The 25425-nt window shown below is 40.1% G+C and overlaps 1 protein-coding gene across 2 annotated transcripts in view; it reads right to left on the reverse strand.

The window, feature by feature from the left end:
• The window catches only part of LOC124168385 (steroid hormone receptor ERR1-like), a 285285-nt gene that overhangs the window by 139513 nt on the left and 120347 nt on the right, over positions 1-25425 (reverse strand). The window contains exon 1 of one of the 2 annotated variants that reach the window (XM_046546598.1): positions 1788-3515. The exons of the other annotated variant lie outside the window; for it this stretch is intronic. Coding sequence (XP_046402554.1) covers positions 1788-1811 — 24 coding nt within the window. The 5' untranslated portion in view covers positions 1812-3515. Of the gene's footprint in view, positions 1-1787; positions 3516-25425 lie in introns of those variants that run through there. 2 annotated transcript variants of the gene reach the window in all.

A 25425-nucleotide genomic window follows, 5' to 3' on the forward strand; every position in this document is an offset into this window, starting at 1 on the left:
ACGCGAGCTAATTTGTAGGAGTGATAATTAGAAGGTATGGATATCGACTGGAGAAGATTAACTATCCTGGCTTGAATTGATATACATGATAAAAATAGCGAACAATTACAGAGAATAATTCTCATGCCAACATAATTCATCGTTTCATGCATGTGGAGCATTGCAAATGAATAACTTAAACTTTGTTTTTCCACAGAATGTTTTATTAAATCACGACAATGGTTTTAGAGGATAAACAGGAATTTTCAGCAAATTCCAAAACGTATGGCTAGAAACCACCAAATTTATGTGGAGCACGTTTCTTAAATGACAACGAGGTATTGAAGCAGACAACAGCAGCAGGGGTTCCGACTTATAAAAAAATATTGAGGGGCTCATCTTTCCCCGGGAAATTTTATCAAAAGTGAGTTTTAAAGTTTTTCTTTGCATTTTAGAAGCGTCATATAATCAACATTAGAATCCTGAAAACTCGACCTTCGATAACTTCACACACCGGGAAAAATCGACAAGCCTGACACATATTTTCCTCCAGACCATACCGAATTTAGGAGGGGGCTCGGCCCCCCTTAGGCTCCATGGAATCGGCGCCACTCTAAACTCAACAGAGGAAACACTCGCAATGTGGTGCTATCGAAGAATGATGAAGATAAAACTCGGTATCGAGGTAAAATAAAATGAAATTATAAATACAAATATGTTTCCCAACGAAAGAATAGAATAATACATAAATTATCTTCATTTTGCAACTTGAAGAATAAACTGGAATATATGATGAATATATTGTTTAAAATAAGATGAAGTGGAGAGCATATATTCCTACCTTCCGACAAAAATATTAGGTTTCCATGGCTCTGTCCAAACCAGAGTGTTAAGACGTAGGAAATGTTGGAATGGATGAGATTATTGTAAAAGCTGTCATCTTACAAAATGGATAAAAATTGCAATGCGCCTGACACGAAACAAGGAAGACGAGACTTCTGGGAAATAAACAGAATACAAGATGAATTGATTGAAACGGTGTATCTATGCCTGTCGGTTGGGGAAGGCTGTAATGAAGAGAGAATAGGACCATTCGCTAATGAAAACAAATTCGAAATATTACTTCTGAAACCGGATTCCGAGAGAAGGGTGAAGTGAAATGGAAGACAGAAGTTTTCTGGGGAGATTAGCATCAGATGAATTGGTTGGATGACATATGATATGTTACTTTCTCGGGAACAAGTTAGAGGTTTCACGGGATTACCACTGGGTCAGGTCAGCCATAGTGGCTAACATTTCGAGGCACATAACGCGCACACTCCTCAGGATTGAAAAAAGACCTCGAGGAGCCGTGAATCGAAACGTATGCCTTTATGGACAGCTTTAACCGGTGGAATACCCGAGATATATTTATTCCAGCACCAAAGATGAACGGATTTTTCCATGTATGCTACGCACTATGATTTTCGGGTGTACATTCGGGTTATATAGCTCAACTTCAATCAGTGTCGATAGCTTACACTGCTACCGTATTTAGTCATCATCCCTAAGATAGATAGTCTGGTTCTCTATCGAAATATGCTGGCGTTTACCTCAATAACCCGGATAAAAACCCGATAAGCTTTTATGCACTCCTTCAAGCAGGTAAATGGACAGGACAGGCGGGATAAAAGGATTATTACGGTACGCCTTAAATGGATTATGCAGCTTAACATGCACTCCATGGTGAAGATAAACAGTGCCCCGTTAAATTCTAGAGAAATACTAGGTTCGTCGGAGCTTAAAAAGCCGCTCATAACTGGACGTACCACATCCTCCATCCAAGCATCCATGCTTCGCTCCCATCCGTCCCTCACATCACTGGCGCTGCTGTCGCATGGCGGCCGGCGCACGTTGGAAACGAGAAGCGAAGCCGACAAATCCCTCGTCTTCGTCACAATCCTCGGCCACCGCGATCCCAACGGATAATCCAGAGAGAGACAGAAGCAGTGTCAGGGAGAGGGCAGAATAGGAAATTATCCTTCGGGCGGAGATCACGTGGGATGGGAGGGAGGTTTCCAGCCGCGCTATATCCAAACCTCTTCCCCCTTCACGGAGGAGTACGAAAGCACTGGGACAATGCAGCCGAAGACACTCCACTCCTTCGCAACAATCACAAGCTGGAGAGGTGGGCGTAGCACGTTACACTCGATCTAAAAATATATATCAATCGGTGATCTTCCTCACACAACAAGATGTAAAAATCGACGTCGATCAAAAATAACGACGTAAACAGATCGGAGAGAGGGGTTGGGTCGCGCACCAGCTTCGTGTCGATGGGACTTCCGTATCACAAACACTCACGAAAGCCGACACTCAGTAACTTCGCTGTAGGTCCACCAAATTCGGGTTGAACACAGAGAAAGTTAGGCTATGCCGGCGAAGATAAAAGAGTAGATGTTACGAGTGTCCGCACAAGCATTAACTTTTACGGAATCGTTTAAGGATTTATGCGACAAGCAAAATGGATAAACGGTCACCAAAAACACCGAATATCAGATTATACGAATAAAAAAATCGCCGAGGCCGAAAAATCACGGAAGCTGCGAGTGGCGTGAAAATAGTTTTGGCTCGTAGCAGCTGTGCTTTTTCCAAGCGTTTTCCAGACGGTTAGAAGCAGACTTTCTGGCCAGCAGAGAGTGAGATTTATGAAAACACTTGCGTTTTTCACACAGCTAAGTTAGCAGCATCTGAAGGAGATTAAACAATCGGATTGTAGGCAGTCCTTCGGTGTTTTCCGGATTTGGAAACCTCAGCAGTAAGTAGTAACACATGCGTTGGTAGATACGAAAGATACTGCCGAAACTTTAAAGACACCGGTTCACATATTAGCAGGTGAAGCTGAGTCAAACTTGTGCCTGCAAGTACTTCGTTGTAGTAGTTGGAAACTGGATCTCTTGAAAGGCAGTGTCGATGCTGGGGCGCGGGGCCGGGTCCCCAACTGAGGCACAAGGAAGAGTTCTACTCCTTCGGAAAGAAGACGAATGGGCGGCCAGCCTCTCCAAACCACTTCTTCGCCCTTCACTAAGGACGCCGCTGGAGGGGCGAAGATGGAACGCAGAGGGGTGCGTTTTAGTAGAGCCACACTACACAACAGTCCTCCCGAAATCACACCACAACAACAACCCCTCCCGAGGAAACAACACTATAAAAACAAGGCGTGGAGAAAACAGCACCGCACAGCTGACCAACCAACGCTCAACCGGCTACGCTCGGAACAAAAAAAATAACTTCGACTGGGGAAACAATGCAGTACTTTCTTCTGTCGGCAACAGCTGTAACAACTTTAATAAAAATAACTAGTATACTAGACGTGAACGTTAAAAAAATACTCGTTTCGCTAGTGTTGCGGTGCAGGTGTAGGGCAAGCAACGTTCTTGTGTGTCTGCAAAACAGAAGCGGCGGCTCCTACCTTGCCTGCTTGAGTTACACGCGAGAGAGCAGTGAGATCGTGTCTGTCTCGTCGCGCACGGCACACGCAAGAGAACGGCTTGCTACGCCGGTCGACCTAGCACTACGCTGCTTCCTTCTCCGCTCCCCTCTCTCCCCAACATCACGTAGGAGGGGTAAGAAGAAAGGGAGAGTGGGAATGCCGATGGAGGGGAAGGGAGAAAGGTAATGGAGGGGAAGGAGGTGGAGGAGAAAGGAAAAGGGAGTGGAGAAAGGGGAGGGGGAATGAAGGGGAGGTAGCGGAATGCCTCCGTGCGGTGGGGGAGGGATAGGCCGCCAGCCAGCTGAAGGGAAAAATAAAACTGTTCGAGAAAAAAAAGGAAAAATTATAGAAAAAAAAGACCGGAGAGACTTTCCTCGCTACCTCCGCGCCTCCACGCAGCCGCAGTGGAAACCACGTGCTCCGGGGACCGGTCCTATTCAACATCAACCCGATTCTTTGAGCGACCCTCCCACTCCAGGTAGACACGACTCCAGCCGACCGGCAAATCCCAACTCTCAGCCGATTACGTTACATTCAGTGCACAGTTACCAGAGTCGTACAAACGCCGAGACCACCGATTACGTTGAAGGTGCGGGAAGGAAAACAATATTCTTCCATGAAGAAGGATTGGGTGCTCTCCAGGCGAAAGGACAGGTTAAAAAGCACTTGAGACTGCAACCGGGTCATCGCTAGAGTCCTCCCAACGTTTCGATGTCGACAAGGCCATCGTTTTCAGGCCTGATGGTGATAGGAACTGCAGGGATGTATTGGCTGCACTCCTATCTGCACAGGCCTGCATATAGATGTAGTCATGCGGTAACGAAACGACTAGACTTATGCAAAACATTAAATACTTCGAGCGAAGCAACCGGGTCACCGACTGGAATATTAGCTGACCAATTTTAGACTTCAACGTAGGTAATGAGCCCACTTTCATATTTTTTTTTACTTATAGACAGTGAAGAAAACTTGTTCCACCAAATACAAATCATTTGGATCGCCCGAGACTTAGACATTTTCGTACAAGGAATTTACGAGAAAATACACCATACTTAAAACCGTCAGATATATCTTTGTCCACAGGAGGGTTACTGGTCCAAGAAAATTTAATGAATATGATGATGAATAAGGCTGCAGTATTGCTTTTCCTGTCCTAGACGAGGACATGATGTTAAAAACTCCTCATACGTGTGCATATACCAACATATGCATAGGAACAAAAGGGACGCGAAGTTTACATTTACATCATGTAGCTGGACACAAAAAAGCGATTGCAATGAGCAGAGAATAAAATGATTATATTCATATATATCTTTGTTTTAGCGAGTACTTCATGAACGAAGTAAATACGCCGAAAATGAAAGTGACACTAGTATTAATAGCTTGATGAAATACAGCTATATGTAAACTGCTGGGATATACAAAACGGAATCATTTAGAAACGTACAAGATTCCTTCACCCGTACCAGGAACTCAGAGGAGAACGACAAAAAGGTGTAATTATTGATTTCGATCCTCGAGAACTCGCCTGGGAAACGGTCCGAATACGCTTTCCAACGCAAAGGTCCCACAGCATGTAATAATTCCGGTTTATAAAGCAATAAATCAAGCAGCAGTTCTTACGCCGTCGACGAGCAATAAATTCTATAGTGTTTTAATGACTGAATCAAATTCATTTCGTTAGAAAAATACATCGATAAGTATAGGCTCACACAATATAATTTGCACTAACAGTCTTGTAAGTCTACTTTCCTCGTATTTGGTTAATAATGATTAATCCAAAGAATGAGAGGAAGCATTAGCAATACCCCTTAATTTTACATTAAAATAAATTATAAATTATTGTAAAAGGCAAGCAATAAATACTATATTAATATCCCAAAATGTGAGGTCCTATTAGTGCTTCCTAGGATGTAGCTGAAAACAACTTGGAGCCAAAATATTGCGATTTGAAAAAATATAAACAGTTTAGCTAAAAAATGTCCATATTTGACCCGATGCTCACAAAAATGAATTGCAATCCCTTTCTACACAGTTAACACTCGTTTCATTTGGATCAGGTTCCAAGAAGGAATTTACATTAGTTCTACTTGGAAAAATTATGAACAATTATGTCATTGGAATAACTTGTCGGTAGTAGAAACGTTTAAAACTAAAATGGCGCCACCATCAGTTACGTCACTGCCACCACAGTTTCACAGTTCCTGGTCAAAGACATAATTAGCTAAAATGAATAATGCATTAATGAATCCTGAAAAGGTGGACGAGAACAGGGCTGTTAGGAAAATACGAATAAAAACCACCTAGGACGTCGAAATTTTGACAACAGGCGGATAAATAGCTTACGTCTAAGTAAAATGTGTTTGAAAGCATTTGTCCAATTTGATGCATAAAATCCCACTGGTATTATAGGCTAAAGGAAACGCACTGGCGATCTCAACAGAAACCTTGAGCCTTTATGAGGAGATTTCGTGACAATTATGACGTAATATTGCTTTGAAGCAGTGAGAAAGAGGGTGAGGGTTCTCGAAACAAAAAAACAGAAAAATATTTATAATTTTTCTGTGAAAATTCTCTAGAAAGGGAACAGTAATAATAGTTCGACTTGGTTAAAAGTAAAATGTCCATGGTCGAAATATAAAAAAAAGTTGCCTTAATAGAAATAAGGTCAATCCATTAGTAATGATAAAATGTAAATCATACGTCACACCCCAGTGAGAATAAGAACTAGTCTTTGGGTCCGTTAAAAAAGACAACTGTGTTCCCGCAATGAGTAATGATCAATTCATTCCCCATGCACCCATCAACTTATCAACTTTTTTTACGAGCGAATTTCTTGCTCCTCCAATAAATTGCTTTAGATAGCAATGAGGTCTTTCTTGCCGCACATAAACTTCGTCACCAGACATTTATCGGATGTTGTCCGTAACCGATCCGATGGCTCATTCATTAGTCGCGAGGGAAAATTTTCGCCAACCCGCGAGCCAAAGAAGGAAGGGGTCAAGTGCAGTGATGGGGGACAGAGGCCGTTTTCCAATTCGCAATTATTCACCCTTCGTGCACTTTTCGATCGTCAACTTACGGATGTGACGACAGCAAGGGTGGATCCAATCGGCGAGGGCGCAAGGGAACGAAGGGTAAGTGAACAAGGGAACGCGGATGCTCCCTCGCTACCTTCCCCTCGTAGGAAGTGGACGTGGAAATGGCGGCAATGGAAAACTCAGAAATCTTGAACTGGAGTTTTAAGTAATTTTGTGTTTATTATGTGAGCTCTTTTGCGTAATATTATATCAGCATTGTGAATTCTTGCTCTTCACATGCAAAAATATAAGTATAAAGGTGAAATTGATTCTCAAATCAACCACTACTAGTAAATGTCCTGACACTACCCCGTGCGTCACATTTCGTTACTATCAATAGTTCGCATTATTTCCGTTCACACTTTATGGCGCCAGTAGAGCATTAGTAAGGGAGCAGGGTGCAAGGGAGAAAGGGAACGAGGGAATGAGTGCATACTACGTGGATTGGAAAACGGCCAGAGAGAATGATTTTATTTTTGCAACTACTCAACGGTGTCCGAAGTTAGAACCGCTATCTCTTCGACGCAGCATTGCAAACGGTCCGTTTGTCTCATTCGCACGGTCTCCAGGACACCCGAGATATGACATAAAAATATAGACCCTATAATCAACCCCTTATGGCGCAGGAACATGATAAATATACACTGTTGTACGTTCCACAGAAGTTTCAACAACCGATCCAGGTTTCGACAATACACTATGTCATTTTCATAAGTAGTCATAGTGTATTGTCGAAACCTTTTCAAAGGTAGTCATAGTGTGACATAGACATGTAGTCGCAATCATGTATCACCGCTGTGGAAAACCACATGCAGAAAGAGTTCCAGGATAATAAATATTTCGTCAGAGCAAAAAATGGAAAGGGTATCTATAAACAGGGTAAACTTACAATCAAAAATATCGTCTCGGAGTGAAGTTGCCGAGACAGTATATATGGTCCAACGAACGAAATTTGATTACATTAGTTAGAGTGTGCTGATGTAAAGCCATTTATAACTAGGAGTACTTGAAAAAGCGAATGCGCACGACAAAATTATATAAGAACGAACTAGTAGAAAGTAAAATGAGCAATTAACAAACCAATCGGCTCGCACATTGAAAGAAACTACAACTTTCCTACAAGCCGTAGCAGCGATTCAAATTCAATGCTCACCATTGCACACGTCACCTCAGAGATGTCTTTTAGGATTACCTCATTTATTCCATAATGTATTTAGGCCATTATTATAAGTAAAAATATTGAAGGACTCAGATGTGTTTTCCCAACAAAATTGATGGAGATTACATCAGTAGTCGAGTTTCGATAATTGGTTGCTTTAAAATGAATCCCCGTGAAATTGTCATTGTTTCGTCGTATTCGCTAGATTAATATGACCATAATTTATATTTAAGTCTCCGTTATACCGAAAACTGTAAGTGCCATACTTCGTAAATTAATAATTAAAGCCATTTCGAGAAGAAATATTGACCACAGACGAAGCAAATGCAGGTATTCGTAATTTAAATTAAGAAAAGGGACCGAGTCTCAAAAAATAATCGGCTTGTACCATAAAATAGCCGAGAACAAAAAAAGGAGTATCAATTAAGGAGGTGACAACCACTGGGAAGAAGATCAAGAAAGTTCGTACGAGTATAAAGAATAAACCAATCGTTGAGAGTAATGGCTGAGTACAAAGTTGTGAAATAAAAGTAGCAGAACAAAATGGCAATGGCTCCTCTGTCGATCCATGATGCTGGATCAATAGCATCTATTTCTTATGTGAGAGATTTTAGGTGATAAGTTAAAGGAAGATCGTATGCGTCTAAAGAATCAATCAATCATTGAGAGTAATGGTTAAGAACAAAGTTGTGAAATAAAAGTAGGGGAAAAAATGGCAATGGCTCATCTGACGACCCATGATGCTTAACCAATAGCTTCTCTTTCTTACGTGAGAGATTTCAGATGAGCTACACAGTCCTTGGCCCCAGCCTCGTATGACGCAACCTCGGCGCCCCGAAAATTCATCCATTGAATTGGTGACGCAACAACATCTCCGGTGACGCGCTCGGGGCATCTACAATCGGTAATACGTGAAACCTCAAAGAGCACATTTTAACCTCCACACACGCATTCATGACGGTGGTGTAAAATGATTTAAACTCTTATTCCGAAATTATAAAGTATGATGAATCTCGTCCGTATCATGTGTCAAATTTCCGGGTCATAATTAGTTGTAATACACACAATTGTAAAAAAGAGGTTTTATTATCCTCTAATGAACGCACTTCCCTCAATAATCTGTTCACCGATAAATACGGCAGTATATTTAATTATGCGCTAGTAGCGAGTACCAGTGGCGTAACTATGGGGTTGAGGGGATAGATCCCCCTCCAAAGCACCACAGGATATAAAAAATTTATTTAAAAATATTGCCCAGTTTTGAAATATAATAACTGCATCTGCTTAAATTTGAATTTTTGGAGCCAAAATGATGTGAAATGCACATCCAGGCATGCCATTTTTCAAAAATGTTCCCGTCCCAGGTCATCCCCCCCTCAAAGTATATTAGTTACGCCACTGCTACGTACGCTGTTGCATGGATATGGATATTCGGAAAAATGATGTCTAAGAAAGGGGAACGATTAAAATTGGATCGCAGAATCACATTATCCAACAGTCGGAGTTGAAGGATAAAGAAATTGCTTTTTCTACACGGTGATGTATTTTTAGGACTATGGTTTCGTTGCAGCGTAAAATTTTCAAGTTGAGGAGAACGGTATTCCTCTCCTTTTGATTTCCTGACATGCTAGAATTTCGCCACAGCTAGAAACACCTCTATATCTAAAAAATGTTATTTGCCAATACTTTCCAATACTTCAACACAGTATAGTAATCCTCTGTACTCCTCACCTTGAAAATTTTACGCGCCATTTAGAAAAGGCAGAGTTTTAATTTATTCAACTCCCACGATAAAGGATTTCCACGAAGTCACGCCCGCTAATATTACTCTTAGTATCGAACAGTAAACAAGATAAATAAATGAGAACAGAAACGCCTAAGTACCTACTGAAAAACATAGAAAGAAATGTAAACAAAATGGAGTCAAAATGTGAGTGAAATAACATCGAGGAAGATGAAGGGTGAAGCTCTTAGGGCAAGCCAGGAGGAATATGGGACGAAGAATGACAGAGAAATAATTTAATTGGAAAAACAGTGAGAGAAACGGAACACTGCACTGCACCCAATTCGGAGGTATTCATCAGTGGCTTCAACCAGAAGGTTGGCTCGGATAGGTGACGAGTGAGCTCATCCCGGAGTAACCTAGAGCACAATAATTTCAAAAATTCAGGGCAAGGGATAAGGGCAGTTCCTCTCCTTAGGTCACTTCGCAACGCGTGGGTATCACTTTCGGAATCTTCAATTGTGTCTCACCCCAAACCCTTAAATCAAAAGCCCTAAGCTCCACCCTATAGGAATATATCACCCTCGCTTTGTTCAAAGATTATGACCGAAGGTTTGTTATGAAAAAGAGAAACGCTAGGGTATTTAACAAATATCAGTTATCTAATATTTCAGCCGGATAAACGGGTAACGATAATGAGAGACAAAAGAAATTTTTTCAATGTTGAAATGCGGGCGAATTTTACAAGTTGTGTCGTTAATATCAAACCACTGAAAAAATCAGTTCCAAGGCACAACGTCTGATCCTGCAGAATCGCTCTCAAAAATTTTTGGTTCCCTTTTATAGAAAATTGCCCAATTCACTGTGACGATCCTCAAAATACTCGGGATACTTCCACAGACATTGCGGTTATCAGAAATAAGAATAGCTTTTGGTGGTAAAATTTGCTTTTACGAATCCGAGTCATGATTATGAATGGATTGGAAACAGTTCATTGTAACTTTAGCCATAGTTAATTCTCAACATCCTCCTTTGGTAAACAAAAACAATAGCGTACGACTGAGTCACGATCCTCATTTCAGCCACTTAAGTACATTATTAATAGCTACTACCTTCAAAAGACATCCTCGGAAAAGGGACACGCCCCTCTCCATTTCCCGGGTTTTCGCCGCGTTTTGTTGTTAGAGTTGGCGACAGTTTCGCCAGGATTCACTAGGTGTCTTCAGGTCGAGGTGATGATTTCCGTGTTTTTGCCGCGTATACACTGTTCTCCTTCCTCGAGGCCGCGATGTTGTTGGCCGGTTACCCTTGCTGCTGCGCCGTGATTGGCCGGATTTCTAAAAATTGTCTTCCAGGCGTTGGTTATGTTGCATCCGTATTCTTTATAAAAATTCTTGGGCGTTTGAATGATCTCTATCGCCTGCCTTCTCAGACTGGAGCAGCAATGGTAACCAGTCAACAACGCCGCGGCCTAGAGGAAGGATAACTATACTTATATACGCGGCAAAACACGGAAATCATCACTTCGACCTGAAGACGCCTGGTGAAATCCTGGCGAAACTGTCATCACTTCTGTAAACAAAACGCGGCAAAAACCCGGAAAATGGAGAGATCTAAGAAATTCTGAACAACACGGAATAGTACGAGACAACAAGGACACGCCCGTTTTGGCAGTGTAATGGGAAATATTTTTGTAATTCATTATATTCTGAATTTTATTAACCTAAAAGATCGTAAACTTTCCCGGAGAGTTCTATTAATAAAATATTCTAAGTTTTGGTACTGGGTAAGGCCGTTTAAGGTCAACGTTTCGAAGTGAAACTCCCTAACCGTCATCAGGGCTAACACTGACTGCAGAAATAATCAGAAAACGGAAAATATAACTGGAAATACGGGATGATTGTCTCATCTCGGCATCTCTTCAGAGAGGACAAGCTTAGCCCTTTAGTTAGTCTTTAGGTAGTCCCTGATGACGATGAAGGAGTTTCTCATCGAAACATGGGCTTTAAAGAGACTTACTCGGTGCGTAACCCGAGAAGATATCATCATTACCAACCTAGTCTTCTATTGCATGGCCAAATTTAGGGATGCTTTTTATTAGAGGTGTTTTTTACAGCCTGCGAGGCAGTGGCGTAACTAGGAATATGCTTTGGGAGGATGAGTGGGGTTAGTGGGGGCTACCCCCCTAAGAAACGGGTATTTCAGGAAAAGTTTTGAAAAATGACATGCCTGAAAATGCATTTTACATCATTTTGGCACTTAAAAATTAACTTTTAGCAGGTGCAGTTATTATATATCAAATCCAGACAAGATTTTCATATAATTTTTTGATTTCTCAGAGGCTTTGAGGGGGGTATACATCCCCTGATCCCCATAGTTACGCCACTGCTGCGAGGTAAAGGATATATCAAGAAACACAGGTTAACAGTCGTCTCGGATAGAAAATTGCTTGCCAGGAACTGTAAGCCTATAAATAGTGCCTCACAATGGGGAGCAAGGTAGCCCTATACAGTGGCGGATCCAGGATAGGAACAAGGGGGGGCTAAGTGGGGTAATCACCCGGCAGTAGTGGGGGTCCGAATAAAACTAACATTCTATCTAGTGTAAATTGGATACCCAAGGGGGGGGTACTATAGCCCCTTCGCCTCCCCCCCATGTATCCGCCACTGGCCCTAGATATAGCAGCTGCTTGCTGATCGAAGGGTATAACGTTCCAATCTCGGGTGAAACCTTCGGAAACCCCCAAACAAAATCCTCGGAGTCCGCAGTGGCCCAGAGAAAAGAAGCGGCTCGTCTACCCTCAACATGTGAAATTCATACACCTATTGCAAAGTCTACGGTGAGATCAACCCTCGCCTATCAAAAAAAAACTTCTGGTTGAAACAATGACTGAGTGAATATTAGTATCGCCGAAAGGTTTCGCAACAAGTTCGTAGTTTTCGACACGGGAACTACTAAGTATATCCATTTTCAGAATCAATGCTAAGTTACGCCAATTCTGCTAGCAAGCCTTGAAAGTTATTCTGGGGATGACGTCTTCACAAGGAGCAACGAATTCAGTTTAGGGCAAAAGGGAAAGAAGGTTGAGCGATTATTATGGGACAGAAGACGCTCACCGGCTACCGTGCGTCACTCTTGCGCATTCAAACTCACCGCTGTTTTCTATTACTTTTATTTCCATACGCTCTACCGCGAAGACACCCCGTACACACAGCTAAGGTTAGAAATGGAAAGTATGTCTGAGCGTAAGCGAATAAGTCTTCAAGTTTCATGGGTTCCCCACCAGTCCATGAAATCGTCAAAGGAATCGTATCCAAATGAATACTTGTCCTTCACAAAAAAATGGAACTAACTCCACGTCAGCCTACTGGAGATATAACCGGGCCCAATAAAAGATATGAGACTTTCCCAAAGGACGATAATCAGACAGGTGTTACGTGTAAACGAAATAGGCTGTTGAAACATACCGGAGACGGCTCAACTAACCCTGATAAACCCCATATCCCATCCCAGGCTCCATAACACGAACCTAGGCTCCCTTTCAACAGTGGATTCAGCGAATCACATTTCATTACATCCTTAATATAAAATATATGTATATTTATTTATTTTATCAATACAATTCATACTAATTGTGCCTAATTTTTTTAAAATTTCAGATTATAACTGCATTTTAGTCAAAAGGAATAACAACATCTATTTAAGATTTAAAGATTTAATGAATAGAACCTCGTCCATTGGACTCTAAGTTCAAAACTTCAGTGCGTAAAATAAAAGAATATACGCAGCAATTCCCTCACGAAAACATGTCCAGCTCACAGAATTTTAATGCAAAGAAAATAAATGAAAAAGGACATATTAAAAAAATACCGCATTAATAAGGTAGGTATATGATGACAATTTTAAGACGAATAGCGGCGGGCAGGTAATTTGTACTTCTTTCAAGTTGAGCCATCGTTTTTTAACCTTCATTACATATAACATTTACATGTTCATTCAAAGACAGCGTTTACACCTAGGTATAAAACAGAATTTGAGCAACCTACGCCATTATGTTGAACTACTATCTTAGGAACACTGTCGCTTCATTATTTTATTCGCCTATTGCTACCAATGATGATGGGGTTTTGGTGAGATTAGTGAATATTTCGTTATCGCTTACACAGCAATTCAACATTGCGACGTAGATCATTAAAAAATCTGTTTAGAGTTAAACGTTAAAACTGACGAAACGTTCCCTTGCAATGGACATGTAAATTATATACGTAATAAATCTTTTAAAACGCTGGTACAACATAAAAGGAGTCGATATATAAAAATTATGGAACACAGATATAAAAATATCATGCATTTAGTCAACGGAATGCTTTGCGTCGAAAAAATATTTTTTTAAAAAGCGCGGCACTCTTGCCATGAAAATGGAGAGCAAATTGAAGTCTTTATTTAGCGGCGCCTCTCCATGCCCATCGGGAATGTTAAGGGATGTTGGGAAAGATGTCAAAATTCCCAGGGCTTCCCAGGACTAAACTCTTTCTCCAAGTTTCCCTATTTTTTTAAGGCCAAAAATTCTCTTCTTGTTAAGAAATACACTCAGTATAATGGGATCACAAAACAGGAGGAAATTAATAGGATACAGGTGGATCCTCGAAAAACGAAAATGATAGTTTGTTCGTCCAAAAAATACCAGCCCTCGCGAACGCGGCGAGGATGCGATTATACACAAAGTGGTCCAAAAGATGTACAAATTGCAATATGAACAGGAATCCACAAGGCTTTCTATTGATAAAAAAAACTAACAAAATCAGCCACACAAATATCTACGCAGGAGAGCAAGAACCTAAAATCTAAAGGATATTATGACACGCTTCTATTATTTTGATTTACTTTATTTAAACTATTTTATTTATTATTTTACTTTATGTAAAAATTCTTGCAATATTGATTAATAATTCTGAGTTGTATATCATTAAATAATAATTAATAATAAACTAATAATTTCCAAAATTTCTCTTTTGAACGAAGGAAAAGTCTTGAATAAACGTAATGATTTAAAAAAATCATTCTCTAAAAATCATATTTCGAACCACTGGGATTTTTCCATTCTGCATTGGGAATAGGCGAGGAAAACCTGGCAGAAGAGCAAGCTGCCGTTTTATAAAACGATGTGAAGGGTGATTTTGTAAAAGCAGTAGTAAAACGAGTAGTTTCGTTATGTACAAAGACGTTTGCGGACAAAAGATCTGATTTAAATTCAATTGGAGGAGAAAAGTTTCGAAGAAAATAAACAGGTTACTGTTATTTTTTCCTCATTACATTTTTTAATGAGCATCGTTTTTCCATTCCTACTTCGCAGAACTTTACCATGTGGACGAAAACCCATAACATAGGTTTCCATGGAATCACCACTCAATCACGGCAATAAATCAAAATTATCCACAAAGAATACGTCAGGATATTAGTTTTTCTAGCTAAGTATGGATAATAGACCACTTTCACCAATAAAAGACTGTTCCTCCATCCTGAAATTGTTCAAGTTCATCGAAGGCACGAGAAAACAACTACGTTAACAAATAAAAACGAAAACGCAAACCCACCGATGCTACCCTTCTACGTGAAATTACTTTAGTTCAGAAAATATCCTATTTTCTACGTTCCACTTCAAACAAGTCCACTATTCAACGGCGCATGCTCTAGCTAGGACTGTAATTCATAGGATCGAGTGACGAATGAGCTATTCCTTCTAAATTGAAACAAACAGCCTTAAAATGAAGCAGTATTTGCTTTGATTCGGTAGGGACTGCGGAAAATTCTTAACACAAAGATTAAATAACATTTTATCTGTAAGAGTAACTACCAAAATATGTATAAGACACGGTCTCAGTCGTTATTTTGTGGAATTGCTTCATTATTGAATGAAATAAAATAACTTTGTTTTACTCCACACTTTATTTTAAATAGCACGACCCGGGTTTCAACATCTCCTGATGATAACACTAGATGTTGAAACCCGGGTCGTGCTATTTAAAATAAAGTGTGAAATAAAACAAAGTTATTTTATTTCATTCAATACCAAAATATGAACTTGAAATATTCGCACTTTCACAAGACAAGAGGATTTCGACAGTAATACACACTATAAATACTTCCTTCCTCAGCGATTTCCTGATTCGTTCAGTTGCCATTGAAAAAAACGCAATTCTATTCCTTTTTGGACGAAAGAATCCAAATCGCAAATTGCAAATGGATTTAATGTGTTTTTCCCAACGAACATTGGCAGGGAAGAATTCTTGGGTTTCACACCTAGGTAAGGTCCGATGGGCGAGAGGCATATCGAAACGCGGGAGGGAGATATGGAGGACCTTATCCGGTGTGAAACCCCAGAAATCTTCACAAGCAAGTTCAAATGGAGTTTCCCGATCATCTTCTTTCATTCATGACAGAAAGGCTGCACTACATACAACACCCGAAACAGATATGTATTTCTTTCTCTTTAATTATCTATTTGGACAGGAAAACGTATCTTCAGGGTCAGATTCATAGGTATTCCACAAGGAATTTTTGTTTTCTTTGGAAACGAGCGTGATGCGCCCGCTCCCAGCGGGCTTCCCCCGCTCTTTTCAATGCAGGTCCACAGAGGGATAGGCGCGTTTCTAATTTTAAAATGTAGAAAAAAAGGCAGGGTCTTATGTACAAATTTTAATCGAATGTTCATGTACAAATTGAGGTCAGAGGACCTCTTTAAACACAACATTGGAAGTAATTACACTATCCTCTGTTAATACTTGTTTAGCGTTTTCCTTAATATTTACAAAAATATTTTGAAAAGATCTTACCCTAGAGAATGCTACATAAAGTTGGCCATGAGAGAATACAGGGTCAGGCAGAAATAAGCCAGCTCTTTGCAAAGTCTGACCCTGAGCCTTGTTAATAGTCATCGCATAGGAAACCCTAATAGGAAATTGTCTGCGAGTCAAATTAAAAGCCATTGTGGGATCCGACGGCGTTAACTGTACTCTTGGGATGAGGAAAATCTTGGCGGAATCGATTTTTTTTAATCGATTTTTTTTTTATTTTAAAAAACCAATTTTAGGAAACAATAGCAATATTTAGGAAGTAAGATATGCCGTCGCATGTTCTCTGATAAATTCTGTGCATTTTGGTACCTCATTTGTAGAGTTTGGTTGCGTATAAGTTGCGAAAAAGGTATCTATACAGTATAAATAATATAGAGGATTTGGACTGGAAAACGTGTCTTCAGGGTCAGATTCACAGGTATTCCACGAGAAATTTTTGTTTCCTTTAGAAATACCGGAGAGGAAATTTGGTGCATAATTAAAATTCACGATTTTCACAGCACATATCGAATTTTTCTGGGGGTAAAATATGAGATTCGTTTCAGGTTTTTGGACAATATCCGGTTCCGACGTGAGGCGCAGAGTGGGAGGAGGGGGAGAGAGGAAAGTTCCCTCGGGTCCTAATGACAATCCACAATACGACCGCTGCTGGGTGACCTTGAAGCGCGAGACTTTCGCCGAACGACAAGCACTCGCGAAAGGGGAGGTGGAGGAGGGGGGGGTTGTAGAGAAGGGGGAGGAGAACAGGGGGTGGGAAAGAATTCGACTTTCATCCCCCTCTGCTCCCATAGTAACACTTCCAACCCTATCCACTGCATACAGATTAACCTAGTTCACTGCAACAACGAAGAAAGGGCACATACCGAAATGAAGCGAGCATATCCTCCTTCCAAATCCTCTCGAATTACCTTGACTTAAAGAGCATTTGTCTTCCATTCTTAGGACGTTGCCTTAAGAGACGACATTCCTCAACATAATTGCACCCAGTTCAAAATTACACAATGATCTTGGACTAATATGCTAGATAGTCGAATACATTCACGAAAAATTATTGAAGTACGGTGGTATAAGGACGTGTTTCTGATAATGGATAATTAAAGTTATGCCTTTGTTCGATCACTGATTAAAAAACCGGTATATTATACTATAAAACCGAGTATGTTAGTATTATAATGTGTTTCTTAAATTAAAATTAGTATGAACACATCATTTAGAGCAAGAATAATAGAAATGAAATGATTTCAACTGCATTCTTTTTGGCGTTTTGGTTTTATGAAATCAAAGGAGCGCATACTATTTCGATGCCGGCAGCAGACTTCATTACTTCGAATTAAATTGCAGTAAAATATGTATACCAGGGGAGTCTACACTAGCATCCTCTATTTCATAAGCTATGACAATTGGAACTCCAGGGGAACTATAAATACCTTCCGGATACGTGTAGTCACTAATTCCATAGAAATGATTCTTTTATCATTAGTGACTAATTTGAAAGGTCAATATTTTAATATGAGTCATATGAAATGAGCGCTTCAATACCTGAAAAAAATTCGATGCCATCTTTTACAATTTAACATATGTTTCATCTTTTAATTTATGCAAACGGTATGTCATGAAAAGTGCTAGTATGCATTACTGTACACTCTGATTGGCAGTATTCGCCAGAAAAAGACACTAAAATGTACTGTAAGAGATAACGGCTATTAGCTTTAAGTGAGGACCGGAAAAAATACTAGAAAAATGATGAAATGTGTACAAATTAATAGAGGAGTATAAAAGAGATACTAAACTGAGAAAATTCATGGAATCGTGGTTGATACCTACATCATACACTTTTCTAGAAGTCGTGGTTGGTGCCTAGGTCTCACATTTTTCAACAAAGAATTTTGCAATGTTCACTCCACGCCACAGTCAACTTACACACAGAATCGTACGCAGAAATATTAATGAACGTGGCAGAGTATTAATAGAATATTAATGAAATTCGCCTTGAATGATTAAAACACAAAGTAGCCAAATTAGTTTTTAAAAATGTAGAAAGTTAATTATCTTTGACGTTTGGTATTTCTCAAAAGGGTATTTACTCCTGAAAAAAATCTAAGAAAAGAAATGAAAGGAATAAAAAGATAAGAATGAGCTAAATCCAGTAATTCCTAGCTTTGTGCACAGTGGCAATGAAGTGAGCGAAAATACCTTGCGAAATACAAACGTTAAATCCATTATCCGAAAACAGTATCAGATCTATCAATCATGGCCGCCTAATGTCCCTACATTCCTGCCATGGGACGCTCCAAAGAAACAATCGTTACACCAGAAGCAGTAAAAGTCAGACACACCGTATCATTAGCGATGCAAAAATGGAAATACGCGTCGACACCAGCTTCCTCACACACGGCGTAGGCGACGGAAATGGCCACCTTAAAAAGTAGAGAGCGTCATTCAGGCCCCGCAGGTATTCACCAAACAAGGCAATGGTGATTTATGTAATGCTGACGGTCAGCTAGGGCGTTAATTTTTGGCTCACAAAGACGCTCATACATTATTCCCTTGCCTCTCATTAGCGCTGTTAAAATAACGGACCGATACCTGAATAAGGTCCTGAAAAGTTTTCATCGGGATGGAAAAGTGCAAATACTGAAATGCAGAGGGTAGGTCCTACACCCAAATCTTCCCCGCATTTCCTTTGACTCTAAGATGATTTGTCTTAACTTAAGAAGATGTGTTAAAAATAACATACTAATACCTATATAAAGGTCTTATAAGTTTTAATCGGGATGAAAAAGTGCATATACAACGTGTCCCATTTATCTTGACCACCCGTAGGTAAGTAGCTCTATGTCCGGATGAAAATTCAAAAATGTGTCAAACAAATGTTCATTAGCCGTCAGGGGGATATTCTTCAGCATGACTTACTTCCTTGTAGCTTTGTTATTTACAAAGATATGAACAGCGGTATGTCTTTTTTAAATGGAAGGAATGAATTGCCGAATAAAAAATAAATGGTGCCATTAACGAAATAAATACCGCTGTTCATATCTTTGTAAATAAAAAAAGTTACAAGGAAGGAAATCGTTCTAATTAATGTCCCCCTGACGGCTAATGGACATTTGCTTGACACATTTTTGAATTTACATCTGGACAAAAAGTTATTTCGGGTGGTCAAGATAATTGGGACACCCTGTATATGAAATGCAGAGTACAGATTTCCATCCAAAACCTGTCGTTATAATTGAAGTAAAGACTGTCTTCCCTTCGGACTATTCTTTTTTAGGTACTACTTTCCAGTCCCAATATTCCGCTCAATTCAAGATTGAATAATAATTATCGACTAATATGTTTGATAGTTAAGTTGACATTCGTGAAAAAATTAATATAGTATGGTGTTAAATAGACGTGTTTCTGATCATGAATATACTTTCACAGATGTTCATAGCCAAACGCATTTTCTGTGTCTCTACAGAGGTATCACAGCCATGATGAAGCATAAAATCATTATTTTAGAAAAAATATTTACAGGAATGTAAAAAAGTAAAGCGATTCTCTTTTCCTCAAATAATGTAAAATATCATAAAACGTAGTTAGCAAATGCAAGAATTCCATAGAGGGAAAATCATCCCCCTTGACCAAGATGCAAACGCGGATATATAGAATTCGCGTCACCCCTGTTCCACCCCTTGAACTACTGAGGCATCTTCTTCCTTCGTGGCATTACCAATCCCGGGAAATGCATAAGATTACCCTCTGTGGAATTTTCGCACTTAAACATGCAATTTTGAGTGATTTTTTAGGATACACATCTGACTGGTTCGTGGTTTTGCCTTGAAATAGTCGGAGTTGTATAGTTATTAAGATAAAAGTAGTGAGTGCAGTGGGTTATCAGAGAAGCATTACATAAAAATTACGAAGAAGACTGAACAATGAACATCTTCAATGTGAAAATCATGATGATCGAATTAAGAGACTGGACAAATGGAAGACAACGGCAAAGGAAGTACTCGGATAAATACATTAAAATGGTGATGATGTATTTGAGAAAAAATCACAACGTCGATAGGAAATGATTAGCTCGTATTGGCATATAATAGAACTGAGTGGAGAAACACGCTAGAGTCTCCGGACAGTTGACCACTGATAACGATGATCAAATTCATACATTTAATTAGAGATCGTTCGTAAGGTAAGTAACCAATATTATCCTTTTCCAACAGGTTTCAAACATAACTAGAAAGACAAAATAACAACAACACTCAGCTTCGTTGATACTATGACAATTTTTGATTGATTCCTCCGTATAGTGTCGTCACATTTTTTGGGCTAGTTCACCATTCTTTTATTATTGTCGATTGCGATAGAGTAGATAGAGTTTGAAAAATAAAGAGGCCCATATTTCTCCGTTTTTCGATTCGTAGTCTACTCCTCGAGCTAGAGGCGGCGAAATATCGACGGGCCCGAACCCGGGCCTCCTGGATGAGAACCGGGTATCCTACAATTTTCCGGATGTCCTAATTTTTTAGTGATTTCTTCACTTTGCCTCTTTTATGTCCAATATATTATTAAGGGCTGTGCATGTATAGGATCTGGGATAAGGCCTTCATTATCTCTTACCGAGAAAAATCATGACGGAATACTTCGGGGTGGGGCCCCGCATAATCCCATAACCGCCGTGGTTCGCGTGGGAAGCTCCGCGCTGCTCACCTGCATTTCCTCGCCATCTCCCGTGACAGAATCACGAGGGAAGGAGGAAGGGGGAAGGCACATATGGAGGAGCACGTCTCAAAGGCACGGCAAGCGATCACACGGCGATGGCGTGGTGCGGATGTCGCAGGAGCAGGGCGCGACCACGTGGTCCATCCCTCCCGAGTAGCGAACCGAGTTACGCTGGCGGCGCTGGCAACCACGGCGAAAAAAATAAACCACTTCTCCTGTTCCCATGCAACCCACTGCGCAGAACGGGTACAGCATCCCATGCTGAATTACAATCATTGCAACTGCCAACAAAGAAGTGCTGGACATGGTTGGGGAGAGAGTAGGCAGCTTCTAGATGAGATACGGAGGAGACAGAGGGTGTGGATGGTGCGAGTAGCGAGGAAGAGATGCTGGAAACAGTGTTGAAGGGTAGAATGTTGGGTAAACGTGGGAGAGGAAGAAATAGAGAAGGATTCATTCATCCTCGGAAATATTTCGCTTCTTTCTCCCTCCAATCCTGCTTTCAAGAACCATCGGCTTCCCTGAATGTGTCTATTAGATTTTTATTAAATTAAATACTTGTAAACGGTGGAAAGAGCTTGTGCGTTCGATTTTGCAAGGATTTTCTTTCCAGAGACAAATCGATTAAGTCAATCCACGGATAACTTGCATACCTGTACTACCATTGAGAAAAACGTAGCAATTTTACTCCATGGTTCTAACTTCATACAGCGAAAATGATAGTTTCTAGCTTCGGCCGGTAGTAATTTTCCCAAACAAAAAGCGACTCGGACGGGCCAAGAAACGTCGGGCAACAAACCGAATAAGTACGCGGGGAACAAACAAAAAAAACATTATCAACATCCCATACAGTGACACTAGTACGAATCCTTGATAGGTATAAAAACAACGCACAAGTCGGCTATGGAGAGTCCTCTGTAGTATTTTATTAGCAGTGTATAGTCCTACGTTTCTTCCATACTAGCGAAAATAAATTTTTGTGTTGATTTAACATTATTTTCGCCAAATTTGGATTCCACCTCACCATTAAGCGAGGTATTGATTTATTTTATTCTTGACCTCTTGTTTATATTTAATTATGAACTATTGAGGTTCAGGTAAATTTTTAAATAAATGACCTACACCTAGTTCAAAATTAAATGAATTACTCGTATTCAAACAACAAAGAAACGTAATAACATTTCATTTATACAGTTCAAGTTGTCGATAACAGGAGAAAGGAACGAAAATAGAAATAAACGCGAGCGATCTTATCCTTAGCTTAGTACAAATTGTGTTATAAGATAACAATTGTTTTCACCTTGGTTAAACTTGGAATCTCATTATAACCATTTATAATCACCGTACGACAGGTGGGATAGCGTAAATATCTTCGTAGAATAGAAGTAATAGTGTTTTTTCCAAGTAAGAATCGAGATGCTACGAACAGCATCAATTTCAACTAGCAGCCATCGGAAGAACGGCGCATACCAAGGATGAGGCCGTCTGTCTCGGGGTGTCATTATATCGAGTTGTCTTCAAGGCTTGGGGAGATTCTTGGAACAGAAGAAGACGGCCAACACTCAAAAGATCTAGAGAGGTGAAGAGGGGAGACTGTACAGAATGCGGCTGCAAAGAAAACACCGCGCAGCACAGAGCAGGAGAATGCGAAAGACTGGTAAGATGAAGACGCAAATTATACACTGCGAGAAACTAAAAACCTTTCATGAGATCATTCTATTTCCCCTAAATAATTTAAAGAAATAAATAACGGAAACTGGAAGAATCATCGTTGAAGAAAAAGCATCCTAACCAATAAAAGAAGGGTGCAAGCAATGTTACCTAAGTATCCGCACTTGAGAAGAAAGAAAGATTAAATTGAAGCGGAAGATGATGTGCGTATGAAATGGACCGAAATGTTGTGGGCCAAATACAACTGAAGAACCTTCACTTTCTTTATACACTCTCATTGATTCAGCCCATAGGTTGTTGTGGATACGTTAGGATAAAGCTCACCCCAGACTAAGCCACAGATGTGTGAATGTCACATTCAGGGTATGGGGGTCCTCCCTGGGCAACTTCGCACTTCAATGATTTTAGATGGGGCTTCATGAGGCGGCACCATCTTCTTTCTCTGCAGCTATTCCCATTAGGGTTCGCAGTTCCTAACTAGTCGCTACCAAGTCACTCCATCTCGGGCATCCCTTTCAGTCAAAACCTTCTCCCTCAAATCATTCTCCAAACATTCCCTCAATCTCCTCTTTGGTCTTCCCCTCGTTCTCTTCCCTTCCATCATCAAAATTTTAAATTTTGCGATGCGAGCCGGTTAAAAGGCCGCTTTACGCGGGGCATGTAATTGCGCAGGTTAGCACTGAAAATATTTTTTAAATTGCGAGAATGCGAGCTTGGAATCAGAGCAGGGGCTATTTAGCCATCTCACATCCGTGCATTCTCGCATGTGTTCTAACAATTCGCCACTTTACACGACGCAATTTTGACTGCGCCTTCGTGCACACGTCAGATTGTGCAATTGCAAGCCACGTGCAAAACGGCCTAAATACCCAGTGGATAGGGTGAGCTGCAACACCACAAGATTTGTCATCACTATGAGGATGGAATGGCGTGGCCCCAAACACACTGCATTTGAAGTTAGATTTTCAAGGAGAGGTGCAGTATATCTCTTTCGCTTTAAAAACTTTTCAGATTTCATTTTTTTTATCATTGACCAAAGGGAATCCCGGCTTCCGCCGGTTATGTGTTCAAGCAAACAAAAAACGTAGGGCAAACGGCGACAACGCGATCAAAAATTTAATTAGCTATCCGAACAAACCAGCTTGATGAGCTTTTGTAAATTAAGGGAGTATTTACGATAGACCGCCTCGCCAAGCAGTCACGATGCTGCTGAAACACAAACTTAAAAAAAATATCAGAATACTTGGGCGACGGAATTAATGCCAAAGGTTGAGCTAAAGGTCAGCAGCCAAAGCAAATACTCCCAGCACACAATCGGCATAAATAAAAACTACGGAATCAAAGGAAAAAATATGCCAATGAAAGTTCCCCTCAGTTGAGAAACTCTCTCGGCAAAACATTTGTAGAGTAACAGCTTCGATGATAAATAAGTTTTATGCGTGCTTTCGTTGAACTTGGGAATATACTGAAAGGGAGTAATTTAATTTAAATGATCAATTACTCTTGTCTAAACATTGTGGGCGAGGACGAAATTAGCCACATTCTCACCGGAGGCAAATATTTCGAAAGCTCGATTTATCTTCCCAAGCTCCTGTAAAACTCCGAGTACATATTTAGAAACGTATGTCTAGTTGTAGTTTTTTCTATAACGTATGGGCAAGATATTCCACAGAACATATATTTCTCATCACATCTAGTCAATAATTTCTAAATTGCTGTATTTACGTAATTGACGCGACGCTTCATACAAGGGCCTTGAAAGATATCTTCTTTTTATAACTAACATTGCTCACTCTACCAAGAAGACCATTGATTGATCATTAACCATTCTAATGAAATATTGAGCGCCAATTTTATACTATTTAGTTAAGTTTCTTCGGAGCACGAAAATCGAAGTCAACCACTTTGACTAAACGTTATTCATAACTACTTTGGGTTACCATACCTTTCAAATATTCTCATGTTAAGTATACGACAGCATCATGTTCCATTTAGTTAACCCGAACTAAACTACATAAGACCGGCCGCGGCCCTAGATGTCCATCTTTGACAGTCAAAATTCGCATCACCTCGAAAAATGCGTTAGCAAGGATTATCTACGACAGTGAAGGAGTGGAAACGTTATATCCCACCGGATAACGCGAAGATCGCGGGATCGAGTTCCGTCCCGGGCAGTGGTCATTGCGCAAACCCCGGTGCAACTTGGGAAATCTAACAACGAGTCCAGAGTCTTGGCGGGATGATCAGGAGGGCACACGGGTCAATGGAGATGTCCGAGAATAAAAAAAAAACATATAAATAGATTGAGTGGTAATAAATATTTCCCTCAGTAGAATGTCATACGAAAATAATGTAGCCGCAAAATGCAACAGATTCCTCGTTTATTTGAAACATTGAAGAGTAATAGCAGAAAGTAATCCAAATACAAAATTCTCCCAAGCTGTAATTGCAAGATAAACGATTAAGTTCATAATCCAGGAAGAATACCTGGCTTAAGAAAAGAATCATTTCCATATCGTATTCATAATGACGTCTCGATTTTAAACGCTTTCAAATTTCACTAAAAGCATAATGGGATTTTATTTCAACCAAAAAACGAATCCATTCATAATATCCTACCGCAGTCTACTGTAATTCCGACCGCTTTAAAATCTACGGAATCATAATTGTCTCTGCTCAAATAAAGGGAAATTACATCGTCTGGGTGCATTTCAATCATTAATTCCACGAGGGTAGCCATGGTTTCCCACCATGAGAAAATATCTCACAGTTACCAGCAT

This window comes from Ischnura elegans, chromosome 11 (genome assembly GCF_921293095.1).
Source record: "Ischnura elegans chromosome 11, ioIscEleg1.1, whole genome shotgun sequence".
Classification (NCBI taxonomy): Eukaryota; Metazoa; Arthropoda; class Insecta; order Odonata; family Coenagrionidae; genus Ischnura; species Ischnura elegans.